This window comes from Danio rerio, chromosome 9, assembly GCF_049306965.1.
Source record: "Danio rerio strain Tuebingen ecotype United States chromosome 9, GRCz12tu, whole genome shotgun sequence".
Classification (NCBI taxonomy): Eukaryota; Metazoa; Chordata; class Actinopteri; order Cypriniformes; family Danionidae; genus Danio; species Danio rerio.
In genome coordinates, this window is record NC_133184.1 from 10,473,030 (window position 1) to 10,495,428 (window position 22,399).

Consider the following 22,399-nt stretch of genomic DNA (forward strand, 5'->3'; position numbering starts at 1 on the left):
ACAAATTACAACTACACATCACTGTGAAACTGCACCTGCACCTGCAGTACAGTGGAGCACATATTCCCATAGAGAACATGCATGCAGACACCATTCACACACCAGCGGCACCAAAAGCATCGCCTGGATGGCCGATGCCCTCCTCCAAACTGTGAAAAACAATTTGGTGGAGACACAGCCCTGCGGATATTAATAATTGAAAGGTTCACAGGAGCTATCGGATTTATTCATGGGAAAGACTGGTGGGCTGCAGGCGGCGTTTCACTTCCAATACTTCAGAACCTTATCAGTCCCACTTCAATGCTCCCTACTCACATTAATGCGGGATAGAATTTGCCACTTACAATCATTACCAGCCCGTGTTCAATTCATTCCACCGCATACGCTTACACTCACCCCCAAATCACACAAAGACGATAAAAAAACAAGACTTTGGGCATTTTCAGATTTGTGATGCACCAGAAACGTTAATAAAACAACAAAAACATACAAATCCACGAGGCTCTTCTGATGAAATCTGAGTTTGAGTGTGTAAGACAGAAGTTGATTTGGCTATTTATGAAAGCTTTAGGCTTTAGAGTTCAAAAACCAAACCGTTTCTGAAACAGTAGTGAGCTGAAGTATTTGAGAACAGTAAATAGGATTTTGTCTAATGAGGTGCATTCTAAATAACAAATAAAACAAAGCAGACATTCCCACTGGGAGGACACAAATCACTAAACCTCCAGTACAGAAATCCAATTTAAAAATACACAGCATATCTTTCTTGTCTTGAGAGAATTTTTCTATTAATTAAAACCATTAATTAATAGAAATGCAAATATATCGCAGTACTTTAAATATTCATTTAATTATTATTAGATACATCCATCCTAATACCGTATATAAAAGTATCAAAACGCCCATTCTTCCATTAAATTTGGTTAAGTTGATTTGTTGAAAAGAAAAAAAAAAAGAAAAAGGAAAAACGTGTCTACTGATGTGCCTGGACACAATCAGTGTTATTTAATGAGTTGAAACAATTTTAACTGAATCAGGAAGACAGGGTTGGACTTATCTAGCAATGAAATCTAAATAGATTAGACAGTTACATCAACATCCCAGGCAAGTTATTTCACACGGTGGCCATCTTTGAAATGCCTCTCGGGCAGTATGCTCGGGCATTCTGTCTAAATGGGAAAACATCAAATTCTACAAAACTGTTTACCAAGCTTACAATTACATTACATATTTGGAACAAGCAATAAAATTAAACATCTGAATCAAACAAAATCAGCATAGTTTCAGATTGCCCGAGCTAATGCGAATGCGCACTCTAAAGAAATGAGATTGTGACACCAATCTCATTTATGGTCATTCTACTCATTATCATCCTCTGGATAATGATCATCTGATCGTTTCGCTTTTCTAAAGTAATCCACAACTTGGTCTTGATAGCGAATCTCCTCCAGAAATAACAGCGACTCTTTGTTCACAAATTTGTGGGCATTGTACTAGCTTCCGTCATGTGATATGTGTTTGACAGGATGGACTGCACCTCGCCTTCATTTTATAAAGATTACAAGACCAAAAAAACTTTTGTTTTCAAGTGCACTTGGTTTATTTAAACGTACAGATTTCAAGTTTTATGCTGACATATTTCTTATGTCTTAAAGCAAGTATTCACTTTAGATTTCAATGTGTTTGTTGACCACCAAACTGTTGTGAAAGCAGACATCTGTTAGGAGCTTCTCTGTCAGTTTATAGTGATCGATGATTGGCTCCTTTACTAGTACGCAGGGCTTCATTTGCCATACTGAACATTACACTTCTCCCTTATTCAAAACTATACGATTGACATGTCTTATGTATTCTATAGTCTTTGGTTACATCTAGTTACATCTAGCAATTACATCTAAACATACTGGCAGTCTACACTACAGTACCTGACAAAAGTCTTGCTGTCGATCCCAGTTGTAATAGCAACAAATAATAACTTGACTTCTAGTTTACCAGTTGGATAAGCGGCAAAAAGTAGATTTTTCAGATGAATGATCTGTTAAACTGCATCCCAATCATCACTATTACAGCAAAAGACCAACACAATCTCACTGCAATTCGTAACTTTTTCATTTAGTGGCTAATTTGTATGAATTTGTACGATCTAATTCGTACAATTTAGTACGATTTGCTTATCCCCCAATGACGGTTGGGGTTACGAGTGGGGTCAGGTGCCACGCCTCCTTTTTAAAATCGTACCATTTCGTACGACTGAACTCGTTCGAATTCATACGAATTAGCCACTAAACTGGCAAAACGTAAAATACTTACGTTTTCTCGTGAGATCAGGCTGCAAAAGACCTATTGGAACCCACATGGACTCAAGGTTCTCACAGAAATCAGTCAAGTTTGGTAAAGAAAAAAATCATGGTTTGAGGTTACATTCAGCATGGGGACGTGCGAGAAATCTGCAGAGTGGATGGCAACATCAACAGCCTGAGGTATCAAGACATTTGTGCTGCCCATTACATTACAAACCACAGGAGAGGGCAAATTCTTCAGCAGGATAGTGCTCTTTCTCATTCTTCAGCCACAGTCTTCTCATACTTTTGCCACAGCCATATCACCCTGCAGCCAAAGACCGGTTACTCTCTAAAGCTATGCAGGTCTGAGCCTGTGCAGTATCTGGATGGGAGACCACATGGGGAAACTAGGTTGCTGTTGGAAGTGGTGTTACAAAGGCAAGCAGGGGGTGCTCAACCTGCTGTCTGTGTGAGTCTTAATGGCCCTGTAAAAAAGTCAAAGGGACACTATACTGTCAGTGGTTGCCGTCTTTCAGATGAGACGTTAAACTGAGGTCCTGACTCTCTGTGTTCATTAAAAATCCCATGGCACTTCTCGTAAAGAGTAGCGGTGTAACCCCGGTGTCCTGGCCAAAGTTCCTCAAACAGCCCTTACGATCATGGCCTCCCAATCATCCCCATCCACCGAATTGTCTGTATTACTGTCTCTCCACTCCTGCAATAGCTGGTGTGTAGTGAGTGCATTGGCACCACTGTCCTGTTGCTGCCATCGCATCATCCAAGTGGATGTGTGGAGAGACCCTCCTAATGATTGTAAAGGGTTTTGTGTGTGTGGCCATACACAATAAATGCGCTATATAAATATACATTACATTTAATTACATCACATTCAGCCTCCACTATCAAATATCCTGAAAGCAAAGAAGGTCAAGGTGCTCTAGGATTGGCCAGCCCAGCCACCAGACATAAACATTATTGATCATGTCTGGGCTAAGATGAAGGAGGAGGCTTTGAAGATGCATCCAAATAATCTTGCTGAAGTTTGGGAGTCCTGCAAGAACACTCTTTTTACCATTCAAAATAAGTATTTTTTTCCACTGCACCATGACTTTACATTCTATACTGTACATTATTTCTGTTAAGTGACAAGACTTTTGTCTAAGCAAAGTCAGACCTAGATTAAATTAATACATTTTAATACATTATTTTGGTTAAATAACCGTAATCTAGAGAGCTTTGCCTTTCAAAAAAGTCACTTCTGATATCAAATGAAAACTTGTACAAGACTTTTGTCAGGTTGGTAGTGCAAACTCATCAAATGTGGGGGTGTGGGGGTGGAGGGGTTTACATAGTTACATCCAGAAGTTACATCTAAAACAGCTGCATGTGTTTTTTCATCATTTCTGAGCTGGCAGAAACAGCAGAAAACTGAAAACTAACCACACAAAAAATCTACAAAAGTAAAAATGGCATCAGATATCACCTTTAATTAAATACCATAGTCCCTACGGTAATTTTTTTTATCCAGATTCAAGTCTCAATAAACCAGCTGAAGGATAATAGCACAGTGTTAAAGTCGGGATTATTCCTGTGATTGCCCAGAATGACTCATTTTTGGCTGAAAGCCCCACTTCTGTATGACTGATTCGAGTGACATCAGTCTGCCCTCTGCTAAATTCTCTCATTATAGGGCAGTGCTGTGACAGCTCGCTTCAGAAACAGATGTTATCACCTCTTACCAGAAGTGGTGTCAGTTTTAGATACTCTGTTAGCTTCGGGTTAAGCTCAGTGGAGAGGTGCTACAAGCATTCATTTAAAAAAAGTGGATTTTGTAGCTTCTATTAAAAAGAGGGCAGAATGTTTTGCTTTTCATTGATGACATTTCTTTCCCGGATCATCCTACCTTTTCGTCCATGCGTCTCCATGCAGTTGTCGTGGATACAGGCTCCCCAGGAGGACCAGGATGAGAGCAGGCACAGCTGTGGGCATGGAATGGAGCAGGGCTGCACTGCAGAAGGCGGATCTCCTGTGCACAGATGCACATTTACAGGCCTAGACACTACACAATGACAAAGACATAGAAGTGTAGAGAGAAAGAAAATCCATGTTTAGTGAATTTAGTCTTTATTTTGGTAAAATATTCAACTTAAATAGGCTATATGTGTATTATACATTCATATGTTTATATTGCCAACATGTGAACAACTTAAGATAAAAAAACAAAACTCAAGAACTAAATATATTTCTCATAGAAGTTTTCTTTATAATTATTATTCTTAGGCTAAACTATTATTGCAAAAGAATACATTTTGAACACATTGGGGTCCAACTATGTGGTGTTAGACAAAAAAATTGTACATTACGTCTCGATCAGGACTCATATATGTATATACATATATGTTTACAGGGTTTGACATTAACACCCGCCAGCCAACCAAATGCGGTTATATTTCAGCTGTGGCGGGTTAGACAGACACTCCCAATAGCCACTTTGACTGGTTGGAAATCATTTTTAAATTGTAGTTTTCTTAAAAGCTGGGTTCGACAATAAGGATGGCCCAATATTTGTGAAAATGTGATCATAGATTCAAGAAGCAGCACAACTGACAAAAATAACTGTGTTCCGCAAGCAAAAGAAAACAGGTAAATACCGAATGAGAGAATGATCAGTCGCGCACACAGGTGATGTGATGCGTGCAACAGTTGAACAGCACGCACACTTCCATTTACTTGTGCAAAGCAACCCGTGCCTAGAGGAAAGCAACTGGTGTGGTCAGTTTGCACCCCCAGCTCAGACCTGCTGTTTTCAAGAGCTCTATATCATTTTGTAAATCACTGTTTTTGTCTTAATTATTCTTTGAACAGATTATTAACAGGCCAAAACTTAAACTTTATTATCACTCACAGTATTTTTTTTTACCTGTTTTCTTTTGCTTACTGTTATTTTTGTTAATATAGTTTAATTATCTTTTTTTTTTTTTTTTTTTTACAATAACAATGCTTTAATAAGAGATTAAATCCCAGTTTAAGTGTGGTTAACTGGTGATCTGGGAGCTTTAGCCAGGACAGATTACTGTGCATATTTTAGATGCAAGACAATAGTTCTTTTTTTAATGTCAACTAGTTTTTATTTTTATTTATTTATTTATTTTATTTTTTTTAAGTTTTGTTTAAATAAAAAATACATGTATACAGCTATATTTTGCTTGTTTTGACAAATTTAAAATATTCTCATTATTTTTTAACACATCTATAGTTATGCAGTGGCACAGAGTTAGACCTCTTTCTTGACTTCAGCAATGCGTGTGGCATGTCATCACTTTGTTGCAGAGACACATTAACATTGTTTAATTGCCGGCAAAGTAGAACACGAAAGCAGCTTGAAGGGGAAAGCACGAGTGTGTCTGCAGTCTGGAGTTATTATAAAGTTGATGACGACAACATTGCCATAGCAAACTGTTAGATATGTAAACTTGGGGTTGCCTATTTTAAGTGGAGGCCCTATTTGTTTTTTTTTATTTTAGATTTTTTAAAATATTTACTGGGCACTAAAGTCCAAAAGTGAAGAATCAATGTTTTTTATTACTTGATTGTTCAAGCTACCTCACAGAAGTGCTCTGTTTGTTAACAGAGTTGTTGAATGTTAAAATAAGGGGAGTTAAAAATAAATAAATCAAATAATGAGGAATATCCTGGATCAGTTTTTTTCACTCTTTATTTTTTATTTATTATAGAAGTATCGGATTGGGTTATGGTATCGGTAGATACTCGAAATCAAATGATTTAGACTCCAAAAAACTTAATCAGGACATCCCTAGTTCTAATTCATACTGGTGTCAATCAATCAATCAATCAATCAATAAATCAATCAATCAGAAATGTCTTTTGAAAGTTTTTTTTTAGGTGAAACCTATGGAAATGCATGATCTGTCAGGAATTGGTCTGATTTGTGAAATAAAAGTGCTACATAGTAGAATGAAACCATAGTGACAGTGAATTTCTTGAAACAACACATATATAACAATTTAGCTATTGATTAAAATTATCCAATAGCTTGCATGGCCCAAGAGACATCAGCAGAAAAGGAAAGCTGTTTCAGAGGATCAGCAAATTAATACAATTTGTTTTTGTTCTAGCATAACATGCACTAAACAAATTGTTCTGAATAAGACTAGGAACACTCTGCACGAAAGAAAAAAAAAAAGAGAGATTTTGCATTGACTTTGCATTGCATCGATTTTCAATGTGACTTTTGCCAAACAAGCGTTCAAAAGTTTGCCCAAACCTCTTGTTAGTCTCTTACTTTGACTGTGCCTGTTAACATTAGTGTGAGCCCTCTGGGTCAGGTGGAAAGCAAACACCACTGTTGATTTTCATTGATCTATATCCCCAAACAACATTGATTGAAAGGAGTCATCTTCATCTGTATGCCTTTCTCAACTCAGCATGACTCAAATCCATCCAAACACTACTTTCACTGGATAGTGCAGCTCCTCAAAATTCATTTCAGATCAAGGTGACTCACTTCGACTAACTCTAATCTTAAAGCATTTTTTAACTGGTGTATGTTTACTTATGGCTAACGCAAATGGACAAACAACTGACCCAGATTTCTAAAATCAAATGAGATTTGCATTTATAATTGGAAGCACTGATTATGTGTTTATCTGTTTGTCTGTTTGTCAGATCCTGAGCATCAACAAATATCCTATCTCGTTAATATTATGGTTAGTACCACCATTCGCTATGTACATTGTACTTTTTTATGAAAGTTATAAGTAGGCCCACATGGAATCTGCACATGCGGAAATACGCAGATTTCCACAGATTTTTAGCCCATCATTTAGTCTATTATTTACTTGTGTAAAAGTGTGTACATTTTTATTTAAACAGTTGTACAGTTTGTAAATTCATATTTTCCGTCTTTCAGTAAAGATATTATATAAGAGACTTGCATGGTTTAACAAATAAGTGGATCTAGTTGGATTTGCATTGTAAACTTTAAATAAAAGTTATTTTTATTTATTTTTTTTTTCATATATGAAGTTTTTAGTTATGAAAATAATCCCAAAATCATTCTGAATAAATCTGCAGATTTATTACAAAATTCTTCACAGAAATACCATAAAATATCCGCAGATACCATCTGGCCCTAGTTATTAGTTTGCATTCAAAAGGAATGTCATTTCAATTAATGCTGCACGAGTAGCAGTGCGATATGGCTGTATTTCGGCACTGGTGGGAGGCGTGCGTTGGCACGAGGCCGCAGTATATACTGCGTTTATACAACAGTTTGACGGCATAATTGTATACATAAAGACAAAATCAAACACAGAGAGTTTTAAAAACCCTTTTGTATGAGGAACTACTTTCTTCCACATTGGATTCAAATCATAAGCTGACAGTTAAACAGTAGAGCGTGCATCTTTTAAACTTTAGATCTGAATTTTCTGCTTTTTGCTGGCTGTATGTGGGCAGAGTACTACACAAAGGGTAAAGAGGCTGTAGGAGTTCTGATATTGCAGAATATCGCACGTCTATCAGCCAATCAGATTTGAGAACCAGACAGAACTGTTGTATATATATATATATATATATATATATATATATATATATATATATATATATATATATATATATATATATATATAAAGTATATTGTGATATAAATACAACCTCACTAGATGACTTAAATAACTATTTGGAAAGAATTTATAATTTTAGATTGACTGGGATGATTCAGTTTTTTTATTTTTTTATTTTGAAGAGTCTAACTATATTCAGGTATACAGTAATTGAATAATTAAATGTAAAATAACACTGCATAGTCTTTGTTGTATAAACAATTCAATAAAACAAATCGTTATTAATTTTTCAAAGTTACAAATGGTACAGTTTCTTATGCCTGAATGCTTTTAAATGATTACTTTCAGTGTAAGTGCATATTAATAAAGACCACTTAATAAACAGTGGAACCTAAAGATGTGTTCATTAACATTAGTTAATGCACTGTGAGTTAACAATAACTAACCATGAATGACCCTTATTAGTCACACTTGTTTTTAAGGTACATTTCTTGCTATTCACAAATCAATAGCTACTGTATGTCTTGTACCTCAATAAACACCTAATTAGCTACTCATTAGTAGTTAAGGTAGCAGTTAGGTTTAAGTATTGGGTAGTAAACATTCATTAACCCAATAATAGGTTGGAACTAAGCCACCAGAAGTTAATAGTGAAAATTGATACTACCCTTTTATTTTCATTAACCAACATTACATAAAGTGTTACCATTAGAATTAATTCCTATGAAAGTAGTTTAAAATTTATATTAGTATCAAAATGGGAACATTTGTTTAGGACATTTATAATACATAATTTGTCCATTTTACTATTTACTGTGGCTTTTTATTAACCTAATTTATCCTTAATTAATTAACTTTTAAAGAGTATAAAAATAGAGTATGGTAGAGCATAAAAATAATAAATAATTAAATCAACACATTTGCTGCTTCAAGGTTCAAATGTGCCTCAAGCATCATGAAAAGGGAAGCAAATACTGAAGCTGATGTCATAAATCCTGCCCTCTACATTTAAATGAATGGGATGTGAGCCAAAAAAATAAAATAAATAAAAATCCTCAAAGATGCTTTAAACATTATACAGTAGGTCATTCTTATCATGCTAAGCCTGTATGATCAAGTGCTTTTTTTAAAAGAACTTTCATTTATTTATTTATTTTGATTATTCTGTGTTCCTCTTTGGATCTGACATGCTTTGGAAGTGATATTGATAACTTGGCTCCATCTCATAATCACTTCTGCGTAAACTCTGGCTCCAAATATTATTGTCGGTGAAAGATTACAGCAGCCAACCCTGTGACATTTTGGCTTCACTTTCTACAGTGGAATGAAGTGGACATGTGCTGCCCATCTGTCTTCCTTTGTCGTTTTTGTTTACAGTCTTGTTTGTGCATACTATAGCCACATTATTACAGTTCACCTTCAGTGATACACTGAACCTTACCCTCTTTTCTATGATGAGGGGTGGAATTGTCTGGGACCTGGACGCAGTACAGCTGCCTGGTCTGAATCCCTCCACCACAGAGAACGCTAACATTGTCAAGCCTTCTGTCCTGCTGGCTAAGAAGAGGGGCCACTTGACAGTCCCCCCAATCGGTGCTCTTCCACACGTACCTGAAGAACAAAAGCATGCGCCCGCTGTGGTGAAACACACTTCTTTTGTTTTGGCTCTTTAGTCTCATTATATCGTGCTGAGCTCCTCTCAAAAGTTGTATTGGATAAATGGACACAGGGAGCTGTCGCTGAAAGATACTAATAGGCTTAGCTTCCAGTTTTCCGGTAGGAAACCATCTACTAATGAAAATGCATCGACTAAGCAAAGCGTTATGATGCATAAACCAGCATTTTTAATGAAATAGCAGTCTGTTTCTATTGATCAAAAACCTAATCTCATTAATTAGCTTCTAATCTTTACAACGCTCAGATGCAACAGGGGTTCAGTAAATAAATACTTGAACACAACACTCGAAAAATCATTTACTATTTTTTTTTACACATTCATGTACATTAGGAGTTTATTATTGGGAGGATGAAAGAGAAACCTTGGGCAGTTTGGAAGCAGATCTCCAATGATGTTGCAGGCCTCCTTTTCTTCAAGAGCAGGGCATGCTTTGCCTTGACCAATGGGAGTGTGCGTTATGCTTCGAGTCCTGACCCGAAAACCAGGCGACATATCTGATGCTCTGCATGTCTTTGAACATGGACTCCAAACGGACCAATCGGAGGTCTCGCAGTCTCTGGGCATAACACAAGACTGGAAGGTGCCAGGGCCGTTGTCAAGGGTACAAAGGCTATAAGGAAGAAAACAAATACATTAAAAATGAGAGGCAGAGGAAAACATATTCAAACATTTCAGCTCTGCCAAAAAGAACAGAAGACACCCTCGTTTTTTTTTTAAGAGTTGAAAGAACATATTGTTTTTATAATGAGATAAATGCCATCAACTGCTCCTCAACTGCTGTTTGATATGGAGGAAAGAACCTTTTATGTTTTCTGTCTGTATGTGAGTTTGTCTGTGATGAGTTTGAAATTCAGTTTTAAATGAATATAATTAAATGAATGTATAAATTCATAGCAACATAGCTAACTTTTCAGAGCAGCATAACTTTTCAATTTAATAACACAAGAAGTGTATCTTTGACAAAAAAGACATACTGAGTTTTAACACATGCAGTTTTGCTTTGCTTTGTTCATACCAGAAAATTAACAAATAAATAAATAAATGAATAAATAAATATTATTATTATTACTATTACTATTGTTATTATTATTACACACACACACACACACACACACACACACATTCATACACTACGGACAATTTAGCCTACCCAATTCACCTGTACCGCATGTCTTTGGACTGTGGGGGAAACCGGAGCACCCGGAGGAAACCCACGCGAAGGCAAGGAGAACATGCACACTCCACACAGAAACTCCAACTGAGCCGAGGTTCGAATCAGCGACCCAGCCACCTTCTTGCTGTGAGGCGACAGCACAACCTACTGTGCCACTGCCTCGCCGATTATTATTATTATTATTATTATTATTAATAATAATAATAATAATAATAATAATAATAATAATAATAATAACAAAATATATTACGGATAATATATATATATATATATATATATATATATATATATATATATATATATATATATATATATATATATATATATATATATAAAATTATTATTATTATTATTATTATTATTTATTTATTTATTTTTTTTAGTACATTTCAGTTACTGTAGCCCTGATTTGCTGAGCATTAAAAACGTAGACAGAAATAGGCTAAAATACCATTAAAAACCATAGTGTGTTCTGTAAAAAAAAATAACAATACTATACAGTAGTTAAAAGAGGGCATGATGGCTCATTGGTTAGCACTGTCACCTTACAGCAAAACGGTAACTGGTTCGAGTCCAAGCTGGCACCAGTTGGCATTTCTGTGTGGAGTTTGCATGTTCTCCCAGTTAAGTTAGGTTAGATTACATTATTTATGCCTAAAGGTACATTTGGTTTGCAGTCAAGAGTCCTCATCTCATAAGAGTGCCAAACAAAAAAGCTCATATAGTAACAACAAGAAATGGACATAAAGACATAAAACATAAACATAAAAAAACACTTATAAAGTATAAATAAATAATCACTTCAAGCGTCCTCCTCTCAAAAAATAGAAGACTCATGTATTATTTGTGTCCCCTTGAAAAATGGTTCCCTCGAGTTGTTAGAAGAAATTTACACTCACAGTTCACACTGTTGCTTTTAAGACCAAACTGATAGAAGATAATTGAATGGACATTATGATCACATAATGTCCTGTTTTAGTTCATGATGAATAAAGAGACTAAGTCGAAGAAAAATTAATAAATGAATGATGTCTTTGGATCATGTTTATATTTAGCTTGAATAATTTCAGATTTGTTTAGAAGCAGACTGATATTTATAGCAATCTCAGTCTACAGTACTTGTTTGGTGCAACCAAGGTTCAGACGGCACTTTTCACACTCATTCACATGAACCAAGAAATCGCACCAGAGTCTGTTTTAATCAAACTAATCTGCCAAGTCAGTATCTGTAGAGCTGCGCATCCGTGGATTTGTTCTTCAGTGTTTGGACTTTCAGTAATGACTATTAAACCACACTGAACTGAGCTAAATTGAACTTAAACACTAAAAACAGAATTGACACTGTTTCAATTTACTATGACACAAATTACATTGTAAAAGTGCTATACAAATAAAGGTGAATGAGTAAAGAACAAGTGTGAACACCCTAAACCAATCAGTAGTCAGAAATATTTCATTTTCCTTATTATACTGCAGTGCTTGAGTGATAGTAAAGAATTTTTGCATAGCAAGAACATCACACTGTGTAATGATCGTGAAGTGAAGGATATTTAAATGAGCGATTCACCTTTGTGTCCTACAAAGCAACGCCTGCAAAATGAAATATGAATAAACACACAACAAATTGCATATCTAATTAGCAATTCAGCCGCACAAGTCACCCGATTCAATTACTTGCTTATATCATAATCCGTTTGTGTAGCATTCATTTTCGCTTCATTTTAAATGATAATAAGGATATAATTGGAAAAACTGCACAAATTGAACTCAGGTGGGAAATATTCAAATCACTACATTTCATTGAGCATTCACGTAGGATTTACAAATGAATATGTTAATTAGAGCGAATGCTTCATCTCACTGTAAAATAACACAGCGGCCCTGCTCTTGTTATGCTACACCTGTAGTAAATCTGTCAGACCCCATTCTGCTCTACAAACCTCTAACCCTCCCTCACATTCAGCGGCGAAATGCTCGAAAATCCATATTAAACAAATGTATAGGGTGAAAGTCAGAAAAGAATTAGAAAAAAACAGTATGACCATAGACAAAATACTGTTCATATATAAGATTGATTTATAAAGCCAATGCAAACTTATGGAAATTCCTTTTTTTATGTTGATGCTTATTCGTGCAATTCAGGTATATATGATTTCATTCATATTTTACTGTGGAGTGTCATTTCTTCAAAGAAGGATATAGGTTTAGGGGTAGGGAACACACCACCTTTTAATAATGTTTCGTTTTCATGTGCATTAAATTGTATGAATTCATACCAACTATTTCCTGATCACGCTAAAGTTTGAGCATGCAAAAATTCTGTCGGATGGTGCTGTGAAAGCGGCGGGTTCAAACAAGATGAAGTTACAATAATAAAACAAATTATTTCGGGGTCACATTTTGATCTTCTCAAGAATTTATATAAAGAGAAATTGCAGGTCAGAGTCACAAAACTTGAACTGATGCGTTCGAAACTTGTTGCATGAGTTTGAATTTTCGGTCTGCCACATTCACATGCATTGGGATGAAAAGTGCAGTGTAACCACTATTCTGACAACATATAAAATGGTAGCATTTCCTCGTGAGATGAGGCTGTATAAAACATACAGTAAATGTTCTGACAGAATATAGTTAGTTGTTGTTGTCAGATTTGCTCTCTGTGGAAAATCCACAGATGACATGCGCAACACTCGAGCATTTCAAAGTTTCACTGTGTCAATTCATATTTCATAAGCTTTTGTCTTCATAAGCCAATGACAGGTGACAATGCCAAACGCTGGAGTAATGAAAATGTTTGTATGTCAAAATGTAGCAGCTTCTTTTACATGACATGAGGATTAACAAGGGATGATCCCCATTTTGCGTCTGGTTAACTGGCACATCAAGAGTTGCTCTTTTAAGCTTGTTTAGTTATACAGTTCTTTGCACGTCATAGAAGGCCATAATTTACCTATATTAAATATATACCGTATAAGACACATTTATGTGTAAAATATAATGCTTTGTTATGCTTGAAAAACGTAGTGATATACAGTATATACAATGACATATATATTAAACATCTGAGAAACATTAAAGATACATATAAAGGTTTTTACTGTTTCTGTTTTTCTTTATGAAATACATTTGGGTCAAAGACGAGAAACGGAGTGTGCCTCAAATTAAATGTAGCTGTGATTTTTCTTAAAATAAGTAAATAAATAAATAAATGAAAAACAAATAAAAAATATTAAAAATATTTAAATAAAATAAATAAATAAAATAAAGTAAAATAAATAATAAAATTAAAATAAACAAAATAAACAATACAAAATAGTAATATATAAAAATAACATAAATAAAATGTATTTTATAAAAATATAAATAACAATAAATGCACGGCTGAGAGACAATAAAATAACAATTAAAATAACAATAAAAAAACTATTAAAAATTTATAAAAAAAATAATAAAAAAAATAAATAATAAATAAAAAAAATAAATAAATAATAAATAAAAATACAATAAAACAAAATAAAAATAAAATAAATGACAAAAATAACACAAAATATTTAAAATAAACTAAAAATATCTCAAATAAAATTAAATACATTTTAAATTACTTAAATAATGTATGAACTGTAAAAAAAAAATAATAAATAAATAAAATGGTATATTTAACTAGTATCCTAAAATATTTGACATATTTATAAAACTATTTTACCAAAGTGTAAATTGAGTATTTACATCTACAAATAGATGCCTTTTAAATGTTTGGACTGGTAGGATTATATTTGTAGTTCACTGCATCTGGTATATTCAAAGCCCTTTTTTAGTAAACATTCTGGAAAGCAAGCAGTGAAAGACAGCACCAGGACACAGGTAAAAGAGAGCGAAGACATGAAAGTCTACATTCGAGTCTTAAAACCTTTATCATGAGTGGCTGCCTGCGAATCAATATTTTGCAAAGGAGGCATCTTTAAAGTCATGTTCAAAGCCTGCCTTAGTTCCCGCATTCATTATCCTCAGTTTGCTGGGAAATCCATACTCTTTGTCAAGAGGAGGATGAGCTACATCTCAACAACTTCTAATTCTACTGAGAGAGTAACGAGAATAAAGCACAAACTGCAGCGTAACAGTGATTGACCGCCTATTTGAACTCATACTATGGACGCAGAGATTGCAGCATGAGTGTAAATTCAATCTTTTCCATCATGCTGGACTCTGTTCTGCTCAGAGAGGCAGCTCTCCCATGCTGCCGCCTCCGCCGCTGCTGCCAGAGGCATGCGTCTCTGCTCACCTTGTATGGTTCGGCAGCGGGAAGGAGATTAATGGAGGACTAACCGATTTAGCAAGGCCCACTTCACAGAGCTGCTTCAAAAATCCAGCTGCACAGCAATTCCTTTCACACAAGCAGCAACAGTACCTTGCTTTCAAGAGCATAATCTGGGATTTAGACCTTAAAAGGGTTTATGTTCTCAGAGGGTTTGTCTCTCAGCCGTGCATTGCTTGTACACAGATTATTGTAAATTGAATAGACATGGCTGATGAGTCTACGGATGTTCAAGGCTTCTTACCTCAGCATGGCGTTTTTTCCATCGCTGCGCATGCAACGAACTTGCCGTGTTTGATAGCCGATCTCCACATCTAAACCCTTGAGACTGTGCTGGTGGTGGTGTTGGTGGAGGTGGTGATGGTGCTGCTGGGAGCTCTGAATATGTCGTTTCACTGTGTTTCTTTCGGTATCTCCTGTGCTGAAGTCTAGCACGGTCCTTCCGCTCATCCAAAGCCCTTTATGTTGTGGCTGCCTGCATTCGCTCCAGAGGCCGACTTTAAGGCTGTAGTGATGCTCGCTTTCCCCAAGAGGACAGGGGAAAAGGTTTGAGCAAGTCCTTGTTTGGGTGAGGTTGGGGCAGTTGGCGCCTCCGTACATTGGCGCTGCTAGGACATGTCGGGTTCGATGTTGAAGACCCGCACCGCATGTTCTGCTGCAGCCAGACCAAGAGGAGAAATCGGACACAATGCAGTCATGAGGGCAGGGGATCAAGCAGGCCTGCTCGAAAGCTGGTCGTGGTGAAAAGAAATCGCATATCCTTTCTGTAACCGATGTGCGGTTTGAAGTGCGCACACAATGGACCTTCCGTCTCTGGATGCCGTGTTGGGCTGTAATGCACTGTGCGGTCCGCAGTTTGAGCTCGTTGGACAGGAGGGGGGCTAGAACACAAGGCCCCCATTCTGACACTTCCCATTCAAAGAGGTCCTGGTGCCACTCACATACTTTAAAGCAAGGCCTCTGGCTCTCGGGTTTGTCTGAATGCCGACAGTTGGAGTGGTGTGTGGTCCAGCCTTCTGTGTGGATGCACCACACTGTCCTGGATTGTACCCCGCCGGTACCACATTCTTCCCCCATGCATCTGCCCCAATGACCTGGAAAAGAGGAAAGAATTACTATTAGCCTTTGAATTGTAAATCAAGCAAATTGTATGATGCAAAATCAACCTTTGGAAGATGTTTGGATGGAAATGTGTGTAGTAATAGTGTGTACGTAGTCATTACTGTGGATAACCAGGATTCATTTTTTGGCTTCGATCGCTCTAATAAATAAATAAAAATAAAAACACTAACCTTCTGTTTTAATCTAAATTAGTCTAATCCACTTCAATTTGTACTCTTTCTTGCAGAATTTTTGTTTTAAAATAATCCATTAAAGGTTGCCAGATTTGATAGAATTTGTCTTCTTTCAGTACACAATGCTTCAGTAAATCCATCATTAGATGCATATGTATAGATGTAGGAGCAGCTTTCTGTTTCCAGTTTAATAATTTTAACCTTCGAGCAGAAAGACAAATGGAGCTATATTTTGTTCTGTACTGTTTACAGCTCGAAATCAGTAATGCCTAGAACTGCTATACGGGGATCTGGATCTATTTGCTTATGACCTATTTTTGCGAATGTTAGAAAAATATTTTCCCAGTAAGATGATAATTTTAGGCAGCTCCAAAACATATGAGCCAGTGATGTCAGTTCTATCCCGCATTGATTACATGCACTTCTGGAAATATCCTACCAAGTGTTTGTATAGACCAATGTCAACGATGCATTATTTTAAATTGTATGAGGTTATGCCTAGGTCTGTTCAAGGGCTATCTCCCATTGCTCATCTGGAATTTCAACACCTTAATCTCCTTCTCAGCAGGATCTTGGCCATTCTAAAGTGCTGTGTTAGCTAACTGGAAGAGCATTTCATATATAAATATGAAATATGTTCCTATTTTATTAGGGTCTAGCAAATTTAGCATTTTCAATAATGATTGATTTGGAAATTAGGGTACAGTCTGTTGTTTTGTTTCACAAAGCTTCGCACCTGCAATTATTTATTTATTTTTTAAACGGACCGAGGTAAATTGTGTTTGCTTTGTGGTAACTTAACTGAGTGAAATAGTTGATCAATAAATATGTCTACAAAATTATGAACTCCTTTTTCAATCGCTTTAATCATTCTAAGTGGACACACTGAAAAAAGTGTTGCATGCAAAACTTTTACAGACAATTTATTTGTGTTGAATTTAAACAAACAAATTAAGTTTAATAATGTTCAACTTAATTTGTTTGTTTAAATTCAGCCTAAATAAATTGTTTACAACCACTTAACTTAAAAAAAAAATGGAGTAAATCCAAGGAATTTTATTTGAAGATTTTTTTTCAGTGCATGCCCAAACAGTGAGGGGTAACACGTAAGCAGAGGGAGAACATGAACTTCACACAAAAATGCAGACTGTCCGGGTAGAGACCTGAACCAGAGGCATTCTTGCTGTGATGCCACAGTGCTAGCCACTGGGCCGCCGTGCTGCCCTATAGAGGAAAAAAATAGGAGGAGAGGGGGTGGAAGGGGGGATTCTTTAGATGAAGATGACTGAAGGTAAAATGCTTCTTTTTTTATACAGAGTTAGGAATCGTCTGATTGGTGGTTCGTACATTAACTTGACTCAGGGCCAGCCGTGTCAATCAGAAGAACGTGATCCTCTCGAAATTAGTTTATAAATAAACTTCACAAAATTGCATAAATTAACATTTTCAACAGAGTATTATAAACGATGTGATGGGTATTTTGAACTAAAAATTTACAGCAACAATCTGGATACAACAAAGACTTTTAGAATTTCAGAGAAATACCAGTGCATTGGATCCTTGCTTATGTGACAGCTCCTGCTGTTTGCATATTGAAATGCACAGGTATAAACACGTACCATCGGAACAGCCTTCTATCTGTGCCAAAAAGTTGTGATTTATCACTTCTGCTTTATATTCCTGTGCGTCGACTCGTTCACTAAACTGATCATCCCATTCAAAGGGATCTCTCTCACTGACAGCCTGACACTGATTCAACATGCTGAATCAGGCGAACTGTCACCAACCTGCATCTGACTAGAGCCAATTTGTGAAACACACCGCAAAATCCAGCCCAACAGATGCACAAAGATGCCCTGATGTCAGCCATGGGTTTAATATGTTACGACCCTAGCATCTCAGCATTCATAACCATGCGCTTAACTTTAGGTCATTTAAATCATTAGAATATCTCTGATAGGGTGCATCATCTGGATAATATAAAATATTTGTTTAAACTAAAACCTACATAACCTTCTTTAAAACAATACGAAGAATTTAAGACAATACCATTATAAATGAACTATAGTGTGTTTTTTCACATCTGTTTTATTGCTATTTGACTAATTTTACCCCTTTTTTACCCCTTTTTTAAAGCTTGATAGGAGCTGTAGTCAACTGTGTTACAAAATGTAGGAAAATGTATTTAAATGTATTTTGCTTTCTTCATCATGTGATACTTCAGAAATCATTCTGAAGATCTGCTATTTTCCTATCATGTTGTAGCAACCACACACAGTACTGATTTTGAGCTCCATGGCAAACAGAAACTCATATAGAACAGCATAAAAGTGAGTAAATGATGACAGAACTTACAGTCACACTACATCCCTTTAATTGTTATTCTTATGACTCAAATATAATCTAAAATAGTCGATTAATATTACAAATAATGTAATCAAAACATCTGTATAGCATTGTTCAAACACTCAACAAGGATTATTCCATTGACATATTGTTCAGCAGATGAAGAAGCGCTTAATACAGTATACATTTTCCAACAGCAAACAAATACCTCTGCAATGTAGCATGTCATTAGAGACTATGTAAAATAAAAAATGATATATTTTTCCCTTTTGTATCTCTCTAAATTGATTTCCACATTAAAAGCACATCTACCCAAACTGAAAACACAAGGTAAACAAAACAGTTTAAAAAAAATCCATGTTAGCCTGAAAGCAGCACACTCAGCTCCAACATCCTAAACTGCTGAATTGTATTGTAGCTCAATGGAGCACATCATTAAGTTTTATCATGAGACTGCAACACCACCACAGGTTTACCACATCACCATTATGTATTTAACGAAAGGAAATACACATCTCTCACACAGCTCCCAAGGCCAAGGTGTGTAACATAGCTAACAACATGTAAACACCATGATCTCACATTCATTCCCCTAAAGAAACCAAAACAATATTAACATTTAAAGACATTTCACTGCCTCCCCACAGACTCCTTCCCCTGAGAGATTGACTACACGTGCACAAATGGATCAGGATTGATTTTTCCTCCTCCTTTTTCTTTGCACCTGCATATATAACGCTTGAGGCGGCAACCCACCATATTCAGCAAGCGAATGCAGCTGCTGTTTTCTTTAAATTCACACTTGAAGCTGAAAGTGTGTAATTTCTGCATCACATAACGAAATTGCAAAAGTATTGACTGTTTACAAACTGATATTTTCAATCCAAATACAAGCTATTGGTTTGGTTTGGGTTGCTACAATATATACTATTAGACTGGTTAGAATGTTTAAAAGGTGCATCAAAGCCACAGTGCTCACACCTCCTTAGCTGGGTTCATACTCTGTGTTTTCGATCGAGTGCGCGCGCTGAATGTGACATCATCTCAGAGTTTGCGGAGGTTCGCTTTAAGTGTGCGCAACATGATTTTGGCGGTAAAGTCTAGATTGGATACGTGGCCGACCGGAAATAATACTCTGTACAACTACTGTTTTTCCATTACTGTGATAGTTACTGGGGGTAGAAATTAAAAAAATACAATAAATGGGAAATTTTATAAATAATATAAATAATTATTTTTTAACCGATCTAGTAACAACTGATGATTTCGGCTGGCAGAGTGCACAAAAGTTTTTGAGACTCGAGTGAACAATAAGCGATGTGCCGCATTTTATTTCAGCTGAATATGAATAACTTTGAAGAGATTTTTTTTCTAAAACAGGTATGCCATACAGACTTCTTTATGATTTGTCCATGTGTGATCAAAAGGACAACCAGATTTTAGGCTTTATTGTTGATAATGATCAGGAATGTTGGACTTGAGATATAAAAAGAGAGTGTAATGTGTGAATTGTGGAGCGGGCTATATCTATAAAAAAAGTCAGAATTTTTTAGTAAGTGTACTTTTTTGTCTTATATTCTTACCATATTAAAAAATATATTTCCAACCCATGTTTTGTTGTAATTGATATTCAATTTTAATAGCTAGAATTGTTTGAGAAATGAACAAAAGCAAGTGATAAAAGTTTGATTTGAAAAAAAAATCTTGAATGGTTATAAAAATCTTAATAATCATTCATTCATTTTCTTTTCGGCTTAGTCCCTTCATTAATCTGGGGCCGCCACAGCGGACTGAACCGCCAACTTATCCGGCACGTTTTTACGCAGCGGATGCCCTTCCAACTGCAACCCATCTCTGGGAAACACACACACACACACACACACACACTACGGACAATTTAGCCAACCCAAATTGTCTTTGGACTGTGGGGGAAACCTGAGCACCCATAGGAAACCCACGCGAAGGCAGGGAGAACATGCAAACTCTACACAGAAACATCTACTGAGCCGAGGTCCGAACCAGTGACCCAGCGACCGTCTTGCTGTGAGGCGACAGCACTACCTACTGCACCACTGCGTCACCATCTTTATAATCAAACAAATAAATAATATAATTTATAAAAATAATTACTTAAAAATATTGAACGATATTACAGTATGAAATAGTTTCGGAAACTTCCTACTTTGTTTTTCTGTCTGACTTTACAGTGGGTTTCTTTTGTCTGCTCCCTGTTGTTTTAAAGAATATCACAACAGTGAATGCGTCAAGTAACCTCATCCGTTTTGTGAGATGCGCTCGGAGGCTCTAGATGAAAGTACAAATCAGCCTTTTAGCATTTCATTTGAGCTGGATATGAATTAATTTGAAGAGATTTTTTCTGAAACAGGAATGCTAAAAAAATCTTTATGATTCATTCATGCGTGATCAGTGGGACAACCAGATGACCAATAATATTTGTTTTTAGGCTTTATTGGTGATAATGATCAGGAATGTCACAAACTAGCCAGACAGTAGTGTGTAAATTGTGGAGTGGGCTAAATCTTTAGTAAGTGGATTTTTATTTTATTTTATTCTTGCCAAAAAAAAAAAAAAAAAAAACATATTTTTGTAGAGCAACCCATGTTCTGTTGTAATTTAACAGATTTATTTATTTATTTTCTTTTTTTACAGTGTAGAACTGTCCAAAAAATGAACAAAAGCAAAGCAACAAAGTTTGATTTAAAAAATCTTGAACGGTTATAAAAATCTTAATAATCATTCAAATAAATTATAAAATAATACAAATAATTAGTTTCAAAATATTGAGCAATAATAATGATATGACGTTGTTCTGGAAATTTCCTAATTCTCTGTTTATCCATCTGAATTTACAGTGGGTTTCTTTCAAGTGTAAAGCCTTGTCCATTTCGTGAGGTGCGCCAGGCGAAAGAATAAATCAACTGCAGGAATCAGCCTACAATCGGTTTACAATTAATTTAATCTGCATATAAAGTGGGTTAAGTTTTATTTCTATATACTGCAAAAAAAAAAAAAAAAAAAATCACAAGCCAAGAATCATCCTTAAATTCAGAGCAAATATTAAATTGCACAGAATCCAGATGAATAACCCTCTCAGTCTGCAGACACTCTCAACCTCAGAATCATATTCATAGGTATTAGAGTGTGAACTACAGCTTGTGGGGCTGTACAGCAACGAGCAGGCACAGACTCAACACGCTTGTTTGTAACGCTGAGGACCCATTTCAGAGCGAAGGATCAAGAGAGGAGCAAATATCTACAATGCAGGCACTACAAACACACTCCATGTGGTGAAAGGTGAATATCTTCTGTATGGACACTGAAAACAAAGTACTACCATAGAAGATAGCTGCAGAGGCACAGATAAGCTTAATATAAATACCCGGAGCTATGGTCCTATGATAGAAAAAAAAAACTGTATTTAATCCTTTAGTGTTGTTTACCATATCACATCAGACATTCAGCTGCAAGCAATTAGCGCTGTGTTTATATTCAGACTATTGTTTTATTGTACAACAAAAGAGAAGTTTGTAATGAGTAACTTACATTTTGGATTTTTTTTTCTCCACCAGTGGATAACGGTTCACACTTAATTGTTAGTTCTAGAGCAGAAACTAACAATAACAATTTAAAGTGATTTAACAATTTAAATAAAACAAAACATTTAAATTTCCACTCTGTGTGAAAGAAACAATATGCCCATGAGACT

The 22,399-nt window shown here is 35.8% G+C and overlaps 1 protein-coding gene across 4 annotated transcripts in view; it reads right to left on the bottom strand.

The window, feature by feature from the left end:
• thsd7ba (thrombospondin, type I, domain containing 7Ba) overlaps window positions 1-22,399 on the bottom strand; it is a 402,275-nt gene that overhangs the window by 190,581 nt on the left and 189,295 nt on the right. For all 4 annotated transcript variants that reach the window (XM_073912504.1, XM_073912505.1, XM_009304519.5 and 1 more), the window contains 4 exons: window positions 15,276-16,125; window positions 9,907-10,155; window positions 9,309-9,478; window positions 4,186-4,341 (listed from right to left, as the gene is read on the bottom strand). In XM_073912504.1, coding sequence (XP_073768605.1) covers window positions 4,186-4,341; window positions 9,309-9,478; window positions 9,907-10,155; window positions 15,276-16,125 — 1,425 coding nt within the window. The remainder of the gene's footprint in view (window positions 1-4,185; window positions 4,342-9,308; window positions 9,479-9,906; window positions 10,156-15,275; window positions 16,126-22,399) is intronic.